At 39.5% G+C, this 13181-nt stretch overlaps 1 protein-coding gene across 1 annotated transcript in view; it reads left to right on the top strand.

The window, feature by feature from the left end:
• si:dkey-288a3.2 (protein phosphatase 1 regulatory subunit 37) overlaps positions 1 to 12980 on the top strand; it is an 83478-nt gene extending 70498 nt beyond the window's left edge. Inside the window, exon 13 of the mRNA XM_035168411.2 lies at positions 12425 to 12980. Within this exon, the coding sequence (XP_035024302.1) occupies positions 12425 to 12571 (147 nt within the window). The 3' untranslated portion in view covers positions 12572 to 12980. The remainder of the gene's footprint in view (positions 1 to 12424) is intronic.
• The last annotated feature ends 201 nt before the right edge of the window (positions 12981 to 13181 follow it).

The raw sequence follows: 13181 nt of genomic DNA on the forward strand, positions 1-13181 counted from the left end.
ATGGCAAAAACTGTACTGTGAAAAGATTTGAGTGGTCATTAAGAATTTAAGTGTGCTATATAAATACAGACCATTTTCAGATGCCCATCTTTTCTCGGGCCGTGGGACTACATACAGGTTTTTTTCTCTCACCTGGACAATCATTGTTTGAATTGGTTGTAAATGTTGTGTTTCCAGTATTGAGTGACCACAGAAATATCTGGACAGTCCTCCCGAATTCTGACATTTAAAACATGTAGGGAGGAGGAAGTGTCTATCCCACAAGCAGCTCTAACAGGGAACTTGTCAAACAACATCTTGCTAAAGATGGAAAGATGCAGTGTAGAGGTTGTGTGTGCGTGTGATTGTTTGTGTGCGTGCGTGCGTGCATGTGTGTGTGTGTACGGTCCTCACTTTCTGACCCACTTTTAATGGTCTGTTTCAGGGTTAAGGCTAGGTTTTATGGTTTGGGTTAGAATTGGGTTGAGGTTAGGGTTAGGGGCGAGGGAATGCATTATGCCAATGAGTGTCCTCACTAAGATAAAAGTAAAAATGTGTTTATGTGGGGGGTGAAGATCAGTTGAACGGAATGGAAGGACCACTGGCTTGGGAGAGTGTGTGGCCAGGGGTCTCTGCACTGGTCTCTCCAGATAATCAGCAGCCCTGGGCCCTCCATAATCACATGGAGGAGTGTCAGCTTTTACACACTGCTGCTAAAGAAAGGGATTAGAAAGTCCCACAGCCTGATAAATACAGGGTAGGAGAGAGAAGAGTAGGGGGTGCAGGTAGGGGGCCACTGTATGGTCAGGGGGTAGCATAAGACATGAGAATTGGGTCCAGACTTTCTCCGCAGTTTTTCTTTCACACATGCACAACGCAGCAGGAGTTTGTCCGCTCAGATGCGTTCACAACAACAAATTCTCCGCAGGTGAGGGGTGGTGCTCATGTGACTTTGTTTACAGCATTTTGACAACTGTGTCTGCTCTTATCACCACAAACTTTCTTGACATCTTTGTCGGTGTCTTCTATGTGTATGGCACTGGTTTTTAATGCGGAAATATTTGTGTTTTTGCATCTGTCGCATGTTAGAAGCATCACACATACACCTCCTCCAGGGAAACTACAGAGAATCTCCAGAGTTTAGTGCATATCTGAATACAGCTTTAGTTTACATTTATCTAAATTATCTCATGTACGGTTTAAAATTTCACTATCATTAAAACTACACTGCCTTCTCAGGGTCCTCAAAAAACCCATATTCACTGTGTGTATGGGTTGTTGCCATTTGATTTATTATTCATTTGTTCATGACTATGCGCCACTAAACTAATATATTAGGCGACAAGGGTAATTGACGAGGTCATTAAACCAGATCCTACATGATTACTGTGTCTTGTAAGGGTGTAGTGTCAGTGCCTTATTATTTAAGGTAGAGTCATTGAGCCCACAGGAAGTATATTCAATAACAAACTTTTATTGGCTGTGTCTTATTTTAAACTAAACCAGAGTCACCAACCTTTTTGAGCCCAAGATCACTTTTTAATTCCAAACGTAAGCCGAGATCTACCACCCTGATATCTACCAAAAAACCCACTTAGGAGGGTCATATTTATTAGTTTTTGCAATTTCTGTTAAAAGCTGAATTTACGAGCTTAAATATACACAAAGAAAAGCACAATATTCACATTAATATCAGTTATATAGTAACAGCATATGTTCAATGCACAATATTTAGCTTCTCAGTTCAACAATATATTTTGCAGAGGAGCTGCTACTGCAGCACAATGTTTTTACATAGGCTTTGACTTGAATATGGCCATAAATATGCCTATTTCCTTGTATAAAAGTAGTCCTCTGTACTCAAATAAATACAAGTACTATACAGTATGAAGCCGTGCATCTTCTGCTACTGCAAATATTTCACAATAAAAAACCCTTTTTAAACAAAAGAATGGATTCTGTCAACAGAAACGCTGGAGTGCTTTTATTTTGAAACGCATACAGAAATTGTTGCAACCATTTATGTTTGTGACATAAATCCATCAGATAAACATTAAAACTGAGGTGAGAGATCATTTTCTCTGTTTATTCTGTAGTGAAACACAATGTCTATCTGTCTATGACGAAAAAGTATTTACAACACTTCCCGATCGCGTTTCAAAGTAAAAGCACTCCAGCGTTTCACTTTCTGAATCCATTCATTTGTTCTAATGGGGCTTTGATTGTTATTGACAGACCGGAAGATGCATGTCTACATGAAGGTTTTAGAGATCGACCGGTAGATCGTGATTGAAAGGTTGGCGACCACTGTTGTAGAGAATTCATTAGCATTAGTAGCTGTTTACTCTCAGAAACACTTCACCATCAAACCTTTTTTGCTTTGCTTCTATTTCTATCACTTCTTTGCATCTGCTGAAGTTAGCATGCTAACAGCTGGCCAGGGCCCGGCCAGTCTGCCCTGAAATAAAGCATAATACATATTGCACCTTAAAGGCCTATCACATCACATAAGCACAAGTCCACTCAAATACATTGACAGGAGGGAAAGTCATTTGCTGCAAGTGTTTGTATGTGTGTGTGTTACTTTATGTATCAGGGTCAGAAAATATTTTATGTTTTATTCTCAAACAATTTTCCTCATTTTCAGTCTATTGTTTATCCTCCTGTGAGCTTTATTTTGCCCCTTTCATGTCTTGGATCATCTCTGTCTCCCAGTGCTCATAAATATAATTATCAAATCATAACTTCCTAAATATGTTGATGTTGTAATTACCCCCAAAAAACAACCCAACATTTACTGTAGAGACTGCAGCTGGATAACAATGCATGTGTATCTTAAAAATGAGCGTGCCACCACCTTCCGCCCTTTACACACCAGGCATCATTTCCATAATTGCTGTAATACTCCCTGGAATGCTCTGGAATATAACCCATTATTTTTGTATTTTAATAGGCCATGTTAAATCTCTTTCAAGTGAATGTGACACTACTGTGCAAAATGAATGTGATTTTTACGATTTTTGGACTAAATAAGCTGCAAAATAACAAGAAAATAATAGCAAAAGCGACATATTTCATACCTTGAAATTTGCACTTTAATTCACTTTAACTGTATTTGCTCAACAAGAAAATTTCAAAAAGCAATTTTGCAGTATTTACATTTATGTGTTTATCTCTCATTAAAAGATCACCCAGCTGGATTCATTATGATAGATTTCCTCTTTTTTTTTTGGTGTCAGTTGTACCCCCTACATTGTCAAAACTCAACAGTCAAATGCCTTAAATACAAAAAAACATGGCTTTGTTTCTTGCTGATGAACATGAAAACATATCTTCTCATCTCTCTGACACACATGCCCACAGCTTCACCGAGCAGACATTTGGTATACAACAGTGACATCTTCAGTTGGAATGATGGAAGTCTGCAAACAGAGCAGAAGATAGAGCCATGGAACAATAGAAAAGAAGCAGCTCAGTGTCTGTCGGAGGAGACGCTGGTAATTAGTGCCATTTATAGAGAGAGGAAAAGGCTGTGTGAATCTGCTCAGAGTGCATTCATTAAGGTTTACTCAGTGTTGTTCCATGTTTACTGACTGACAGTAAGAGATGTTCAAGCTTCCTGACATAGAAGAGCAGCTGAGTGACTTGATGCTTTTGTATACGTCCATGAGAATGAGTGGGGCTGTAATTGAAAGCATTTAAAGACATCAGCCAGGGAATTCTCTGGTGTTGGGAGATCTATTCTTACTTCCCTGCAGAGCTTGGTATTTATTAAACATTAATACTTTTTTGGGCACTATCTGAAATGTGTTCATGGTGTCTGGGTAGAAAAATCAACATCAAATATTTACCAATTGAAATTCAAATTTTAACAACATTTTGAAAGACTGGATCTAAAGTTATGTTTCACATTTCTTTATAGGTATTTAGACATTTCTGTTTTAATTAATTTGCAATAATTTATCTAGATAATCATTGACTATCTGAAAATATTTACAGTTCACTTGAATCTACTACAGGAGATCAACTGTAAGTCATTATAATATTTTCTACTCCATCCCCAAACCATTCCTCTCACTCCAACATACCCCCCAGTGTATGATTTCTGTGTGTTCTGATTTCATTGATTTAGGACTCGATGAGAGAGGTGGTGTGATGTTCATGGCAAAGTATGTCACTCTGGTGACCGAGAAAGAGAGAATATTACCGCAACAATTCAGGTGTGGTTTGGGTCTGTTCGCAGACTAGAATCTGTTAATATCGGAATAATGTATTTGTATTAGGTTGCATACTGTGCAGTTTTTTTCCCCACACAGAAATGCTCAAGTAGAACAGCCACAGGAAAAACACAGACATAGTGGGGGATTGGATGGTTGATCATATATATAGAAAAGACAAATAATCCTGAAATTATATAACTATTTCCACAAAAGGTCAGAGGTAAGTGAGTTAAATACAGGATTTGAACAAAGATTCCTTAGCAGCTAAAATGATTGCTCATTTTGATAAAAGATAAAATGTAGTTTATAATGTTGCTCAGCTGCCCCTGTCTTGGAATCTTCACTGGAAGCTCTAATTTTAACCATCCATATCTGAACATAACTAATTCTCATATTTGGGGTTGTTGGGGGCATTTTATTTACAACTGGTATCATCCTGCAGTGTGACCTCAAAGGTATATTTTCAAAAAATAGTCCACCATATCATAAAACTAATCGGAAAACTAGAAAATATGAAATCATCCTCTTTTCTGCTTTCTGTTTTTTCTCTGATATAAAACCTGATAGAATACGTACTCCTTATTTTTTACTTTGATTATTTTTTTCTTTGATTTAATATGTAAATTGGTATATATTTTTTTAAAGATTTTACACTTTGACAAAAGTCAAAATCAAGGAAATCATAAAGATTCATGGTTTTCATTTAAGTAAGGGAGGAAATTCAACACTTAACATTCCACCAAATTTAAAGCACTTGTATTGTTGATCAGCCTCAACAATATGACTAAAAAAAGACCAATACACCACTCGCATGATACTTGAAACTGGCGTCTGAGATGTCATTAACATATATTAGCATATAAAGTAATTGGCACAGATGCCAAGGAAGCAGCCCAGCCCAAACAGATTAATTGTCATCGAGCAGTAGTGGTGACATAGTTAAAAATGAGCTCCTTTTAAGGCACCAATTATCAGAGAATTTCCAAAGTAACCTTTTTTCATCAGCGATTCCTCTACCCACTGTTGTCGCCTCACACACGCACACAGAGACACACGTACACAGTAGAAGATGGACAAGCAATATACATGGTATCAGCATCCAAAATGTATAAATATTGTAAATAGCTGTCTGTCGTCTTTCAAGTTGTGCCTTTGAAATCAGGCCGTGCTGCATCTCGCTCTGAAAATGAGCACATGTGCCTTTGTTTAGCCCGAGATGAGAAAAAAACGCAAAAACCTCGCACACACTCATTGTGAGAATGCGTAATGAATTTTCACAGATAGAAATAAGAATGCCTCGGCTGGGGCTTCCATATGCTGTTTTATTCTTTTTCTCCTCATTTCTTATGAACACATTTTAATGCTCTCTGAGCCCCGGCTTAGGCACAGGTGTGTGTATGTGTGTGCATGCATTCATGCTTGTGTATGTGTGCATGTGTGTGTGTGTGCATGTGTGTTTGTAAACGTTGTAATCGATCCGCCTCTGAACCTGTTCATGTTTGACAAAACACAATCTTATTCCTTCTCTATCACTTTGTCTCTTCTCTGATTTGAACAGTCCTCGACCTTTCAATGTGTGTTTTATTACAGCAGTCAGTCCTGAGCCAGGCCAACAGACTGGTGTCTGCGGAAGGTTCAGGAGAGCCACATGTCATAAGCAGTATAGCACTTTATTCATGGTGGAGTCAAGAGATGAGCAGTGCAAGTTAACAGTGTGTAACACCACCAGTTGTCAAAGCTGTCCTATGTCCTGAGTCCTATGTCCTAAACCAAGACTTCCTCATGCTAGCTGTTTATGTTGGCCATCTACTTTATCAGTAAGGAGACACACAGTTTGACACTCCCACTATCACAGAGTAGGATTGAAGTGGGTAGGAAGAGGGTTTGAGACAGAGCCAGAGGCCTCACATGGAAACTTCAAAGGTGAAGGAGAACTTCTCAAATCAGAGCATCTCAAATATGTTGCTGTTGTCGATGCCAGATTTGCTTAAAGAATAAAGATCTCAGTAGTTACTTCTCCTTCACAGCTTCTTCCTTTGAGCCACAAAGCTCCCTGTACGGAAACTATTAAAAAGTCATCAGCGAGCAACACTGTTGCACTCGTTGACATGTTTTGACTTAGTCCCACATACTCCAATCCAACATCCTGCTGGCCCAGATATGCACTAGAGCACTGAAGGCCATCTTCATCACAAGGAGCATGTGTATAGTTTATGAAGCACTTAAGCTGAATTTATCTTTAAATCGATGACTTCAGTTTCTATCTTTTTATTCACTGAAGTTGTATGTTACAAAACACCAAGGAGGTTATGTTGTCATGTGCATTTGTTTGTATGTTTGTTATTAACATGATAACACAAAACTACTGGATTCGTCAACACAAAACCTGTGTGGAAGGATGTAGGATAGGTCAGGAAAAAACTCACTTAATTTTGGTGTGGATTTGGATCATAGGGCGGATCCAATATTTTATTTTTTTCTTTAACACAGAAATGTATCGATTTAATGGTAGTTTTAGAAAAAAAGCTTCTCTCCATTAAATTTCCTATTAATTTAATCCAAGTGTGATCGCTTAGATACCCAGACAACACTTTCAATAAGAGCTTTCAAAGATGTCTATCAGCACTTGTTGGATGGTTGGAATATAATATGGAAAACACCGTACACACACACGCACGTATACACACACAGATTTGGCCATGGCAGAACATGCAAGAGAAAGAAATAACAGCGGTAACAAAAAGGAGTCACAGAGGCACAAGTGCTGAAACAAGAGTTAGGTTGGATTTCCAGTACTGACGGGAGGTGTGTGTTTGTGTTTGTGTGTGTGTGTGTGTGTGTGTGTGTGTGTGTGTGTGCAGGAGTGCATGAGTGCGTGTTCCCATGTGTGTTTATATTTCTTAATGACTTTCTAATTCATGGCCAGCAGGAACCTGCCTTTATCTCTATTAGTTTAGTAGCCTGGCAAACAAAGAGAGTCTGTGGCCGTGGCACTGAGCCAGAGGAAGACTCAGTCGTAAAAGCACTTGTCCATCTGCGTCTCCTCCTCCGCCTCCTCCTACATATTCTCCCCCACTCGCATTCCTGCTCTCTGGGTGTGAAACGTTCTCCTCCTATCCATTGGTATAAGAAAAAAAAGACTTCATTCAAGGCTCAGGAGTCCGCTTACTTAATCTAGAGGTATTGATTGTCCCACTCACTGATCAAGTAATGCAAAGAAATGTAGTGTGGATTGGGGGAATGATTTTGAGTGTCTGTGATATCAGCATGTATTAAAAAAAGATATTAAGACATGACGTTCCATGAGCTTTGGGGTGAATTTATACATCAAAATGCTCAAGAAGGAAGCAAACAATAAAAAATAATTAATGAGACAGCATTGAAGATAAAATTCTAATGCAAAAACAGATTGTTGGTAATTTAATTTTTTTTCAAAAGTGTGAAATCCAATTCCCTCAATACACTGATACGGACAGTCAAATACGTTTTGTTGAAATCAATAAAAAGAGTCAATGTAACATCATTAAGTGTTTCTCTACAGTCACAGTGCATAAAGCCCCCCAGGGGTCAGTGTGCAAGTCCCTACTCTCAGAGCCACATGTGAGGGATCCCTCTCCCAGGACGGACAATGTGCAATAGATGCCGTGTGTAGCTGAACACATCAACAAAATTACAATATTTGTGTACAGTATATGTTTACAACATTTACACATGACCCTTTTATTCTCAGCTGACCCTAGGGCAGCGCTGTATATATGAGAAGGTATACAGAGATGTACATGATAGAGATTATAGTGCCAGCTCTGACACCATAAATGTGTAGATTTCTTCTGGGTCACCAACACTGCCATGTAGAGATGGACATTTTAAAAAACACATTTTATACGCAAGCTTGTAACATCATTCTTGACCTTGAAAATAATTAATAAAGGAACTGCAGTAACTCAGGAACAACAAACATCAGCTGACAAATTGTCCTTACTATTTAGAAAACAGATGATTAAGTCACTGAACTTCATTAACAAGATTTCCAGCATACTATACATATATTTCAAGATTATTTAGGACTCGTACAATATTGTCACTATCTCTTACATTCTCTTCTGTTGTGCTAATCCATTTCAAACTGTAAGCATGTGCAGCTCTTACTTTTCATGGTGACACAGGCATATTCAGGTGAACAAAAATGCCAGAACACGACCGGAACAGAAATATAGAAGGAGTGAATTATTCAGTCCTTGAACACTCATCACAAGTTAAAACTTGGTATGCAGTAGACTGCATAGTATAAAACATGAATAAAAACGAGAAGCTGGAACTTTAGCACATGAATGTTTCTTGGCTGAACAATGAAAAGCAATGCTGTTGTTTTAGAACCATGGACAGCTCTGTTTCTTGGGTGTAGGGTGGGTCAGGTGCATGCAACATGAAAAAAATATGAAAAGCCGGAATATCAAGGCCAACTTGTCTACTCAGTTCATTTCACAAACCAACATCACCCTTGGATTTTCAGATATGTTTCCCTCAGCTATAGCACCCCTCAGCTTCTTCCACTGGGGGGAGGCAACTTGTTCTCACCCTCACCCTACATCGGCCACTCTCTGTAGACTTTATGTTGGCCAACATTTAGCCTGTGGGGACAGGGTGGGGTCATATTAACATTTAAGTTCATGCTGCAGTTATAACTATTACTAAGATAATATATTTAGCGGCACATATTTAGCGGCACAAATCCAATCCATAATTACAGTGAATCCATACAACATGCTTGTCAACAGCCACAAACATGGACTAATGTTAAATGCACATACATAGTTTAAAAGTAGCACTAGTAAATAAGAGTCTAAGATTAAGTCAAACTTAGCTCAATGTACACAGCTCTTTTCATCATTAACAGTAGCCACCAGCCACCAGTTATATCAGACCAGGTAAAGCTTTGACTTTAAAGCTTAACGTATTCAATTTTGTTTACTTGTTTACTGTTGTGAACCTGTAAAAAATTGACATCACCATATCTAGCTGTTATGACTATTTGCAAGCAGTTGCACATTTTGAAAACACAACAAAATGGGTGATAACTCTTATAAGGCTAAGTATAAAATATAATTATTCTCTCTCTCTCTCTCTCTCTCTCTCTCTCTCTCTCTCTCACACACACACACACACACACACACACACACACACACACACACACACACAAACCAGCAGAAGGTTGCTTTGCTGTTCTCCACATGCTCGTGTCTCACCCATCCAGCCCCCCATGTCCTCCTCCTCCTTCACCACCTCACCTACCCCCGGTGTTGGCAAAGGCATCTGTGTGTGTGTGTGTATGTCAGGCTGGCTGCTGCGTGGTGAGCATGCCCTCTGTCATTCATGCAGAGCAGCCCTGTCCAACTGTCACTTCCTGACAGGCCGATAATCAATCTCTTTATTAACTGCTCTGCTGCAGACCACCGCCACGGAGAGGAGGAGGGAGAGGGGGTGAATAGAATGGAAGGAGGAAGGGGAAAAGAGAGGAGCAGAACTCGGGCTGCAGCTTAGAAGTTTTTGTTTTGTTTTGTTAAGGAAATTGATCGAATTTTACAACAACGATTGTAGCTTTTATTTTGAAAGGCTATATGATACAATACAATGTTTGAAAGATGATTCCCCCTGATGACTGTAATTACAACACTCACTCTGTGTCAGCTCTGCTTCTTGTCTTCATAGAGAAAGATCTGACTTTACATGTTCAACTTCCTTCTTCCTGCTAGTGGCTAACTTGATGATCAGCAGTATTCAAAGCCAACCTGGTAATTAGACTAAATTGTTATTTCATATTACTTCATTCATTGACTCTGATATTGTGTGCATGTCATCATGCTATTTCTGCTGGGTATAAAGTAATGTATTTGTTCCACTGAGATCATTTGCAGCTCTCAACCTTTGAATAAATATGCCAATTTAAGAAGTCTTACAACCAAAATAACCTACTCCCAAGTGTCACTTTTGTTGTTGCTTTTTTTCTGTCTGTGGCACATGAAGTGAATACCCCCATGCAAACAAGATAAAGGGCTAAAAAGTTTGTAAAGCCGGAGAGTTGAGACAATTCCTTGTTTATGTGTCAACATCAACCCTTTCCCACACAGTAATTGGATGTAATGCAGACAATATTTTTCTGTGAAATATATGTCAGCATGTTTGCTTGAATGACAAGAGTTCTCAGGCACTCTATCCATCTGTTAAGCCAACATATGGATTCTTCCAAACGTGCTGCTAAAGTATCATGATCTATTTCTGTGTTTTTTATGAAAAAGCAGAAGGTGATGAGAGCGGAGTCAGAGAGGGGGTCTGTCCTGACCTGCTGGTGTTGCTGTTGGTTTTTGGGAGGCTGGGCTTTCCTGACAGCCTCTCACCTGCCGTCACAGTGATAATTTATGAGGCGGGAATGTGCATCAGTGATTGTGGCGGCCAGCAGCCAGGAGGCAGAACACTGACTGTCTACTGCACTGTCTCTCAATTCAATTCTCCATCCATTGTTTTGTTCTGTTTTTCATCTCTCTCTGATTAGCTCCTCCACACATAGCCAGAAAGTGATTTGATGACTTTACAAGATTACTTTTCCTCTACTGTTACTAAAGATGAAAATCTCCAAGATAAAACAAACTTGTGAAAATGTTACATTACAGCAACTGAGTCGATTCCACTCACAGATCACTTTATTAGGTACTGTCCACCTGCTTATACATGCACTTACCTGAGAACAGTGTATAAGATCCTGCCGGTAAAAGCCAGGAACTTTGTTCAAACAGAATTGAGGAAAAATATATGATCTTGGTTTCTTCAACTGTGACAGGATTGTTGGTGTCAGATGGGCTGGTTAGATTTTTTTTTTTTCTCTAAAGTTGTCACTCATAACGGCCTAACAACGGCCATAACAACCTCCAATGACTAGCAGTCCTGTGTTGATGAGAGACATCAGAGGAGAAGGCTGGTTGGAGCTGACAGATGCTACGGTAATGCAGATAACCACACTTTATAACTGTGGTGAGCAGAAAAGCATCTCAGAATCAACATGTCAAAACTTGATGTGGATGTATTACAACAGCAGAGACCATGTCAGGTTCCACTCCTGTCAGCTAAGAACAGAAATGTGAGGCTGCAGTGACACAGACTCACCAACACTGGACAGTTGAAGACTGAAAAACAAAGCCTGGTCTCAAGAATCTGGATTTTTGATTAGGCTAGCCTTGATATTCCGGCTTTTTATCTTTTATTTCATGTTGCATGCACCTGACACACCCTGCACCTGAGAAACACAGCTGTCCATGAGCAGATAGGAGAGTCAGAATTATTTTTTTCTTCTTCTTCTTTTCACGCCGGAAATACGCCTGTATTTCCATCAATCAGATTTTTTTACTCCGGAGCCTTATTCAAAATTATACATTATTATTAGTGAATCCTCCTCAAACAGTTCTACAATAGAATACTTTTAATTGTTTCCGTGCTGGATGTTGTCTGCAAAACTTTTTATAAACAGTCTATGGTGCAGAGAGAAGAAAACATTTTGATTATCCTACCTAGTTGATCTGCAATGAAGTTTTTATAATCAATATCTTTTATAAAATAAAACTGAATTTGCTTCATTAATCTTCACGTATGTGGTTTATATATAAGTTTGAAAGATTGACTTAATTGGTGTTATTTTTCAAATACATTGCATGTCAGATCTGCAAAGCAATCGACACAATCTTCAGACCCAAGTTCACAACTTTTTAAATAAAAGGTCTGTATAGAGAGAGGAAGAAGCAGTTCAGGGGAGAGAGGCCGAGCAAGAGGATACGGTCAGCAGGGGCCATCCAGAGCTGCTCAGGGCAAACAGCGACTGGTGGGGCCGTTGGTCTTATTGCTCTTGAGGCCTTTGGGCAATAGATGTAGTTTAGTCATGGTATGTTGACAGAGTATAAGAATGAAATGGTTAGCTGGCTATAAGTTCATAACATCATAACAAATATTAATGTGTAGACACAGTGCAAGAGAGAAATGCTGGTTTAAAAAAATCAAACTGAAGAGGGTCAAATATCAAGGTATTTTTCATCATTCCTTACCAAAGCAAATCTTGTTAAATTGTTGTTTTGTATTGTGTCTGATGGATGACAAAAATATGAATGACTCCTTCTCAAAATTGGCATTGTGTTAATCCTGTTAAAGACTTTTATGGCTGTGTTCTTGTTTGCAATCAACAGGATGAGTTTCTGGTGGAGACTCACATAAGGCTTCAGTCAGAGATCACCCAGTGTTGCCTCACCAATGTCAGGCACTGCGGCCTCACCACGGACACCTCGGAGAAGTCGTCTTCTGACGGACCAGCTGACAGCAGGACAACAGTCTGAGATCACACACATGCACATAGCACACAGAGGAGGGAAAATGGCAAAGCTTGTACAGATCACCTCAGACACCAATCATGGATTCAGTCACACAGACGGCATGTCCCAGTGTCCCCAACCCAAACAGCTGACTAGCAGATATATGCGAATAATGATTCTATCTCAAATAATGATAATCATAAAACTCCAAATCCAGGTAATAAAGGCGCCCTAATGAAACATGGGCCTCCCTGCTGCTTCCCACCTAATGTTCCCACCGAGCTGCTCGCCACTTTCCATAAAGCAATTTTGCAAGCCCTCCTCAAACATGAATCACCTAGAAATGAAGAGACCCCCCCCCCACACAACCAACATCACCTCAACCCTCCCCTTCAGACAACACTCACATTGTCTGTGTGTGTGTGTGTGTGTGTGTGTGGATGTAGCTTGAACTCAGCTAAGTTTCAGATAAGCGTATAAACAGTGCTTCAGTGAACAGAAATGTGGAGGGGTCTTTGGAGCTGTGTAAACTCAGACCTACACACACACTGGGTGTTTCCATGATTGATTTGATTCTGGATGTCTGAAGACACAGATCATTTATCAGCTCTAGAATGAATGTGAAATAACTGTC

Source organism: Hippoglossus stenolepis, chromosome 10, assembly GCF_022539355.2.
Source record: "Hippoglossus stenolepis isolate QCI-W04-F060 chromosome 10, HSTE1.2, whole genome shotgun sequence".
Classification (NCBI taxonomy): Eukaryota; Metazoa; Chordata; class Actinopteri; order Pleuronectiformes; family Pleuronectidae; genus Hippoglossus; species Hippoglossus stenolepis.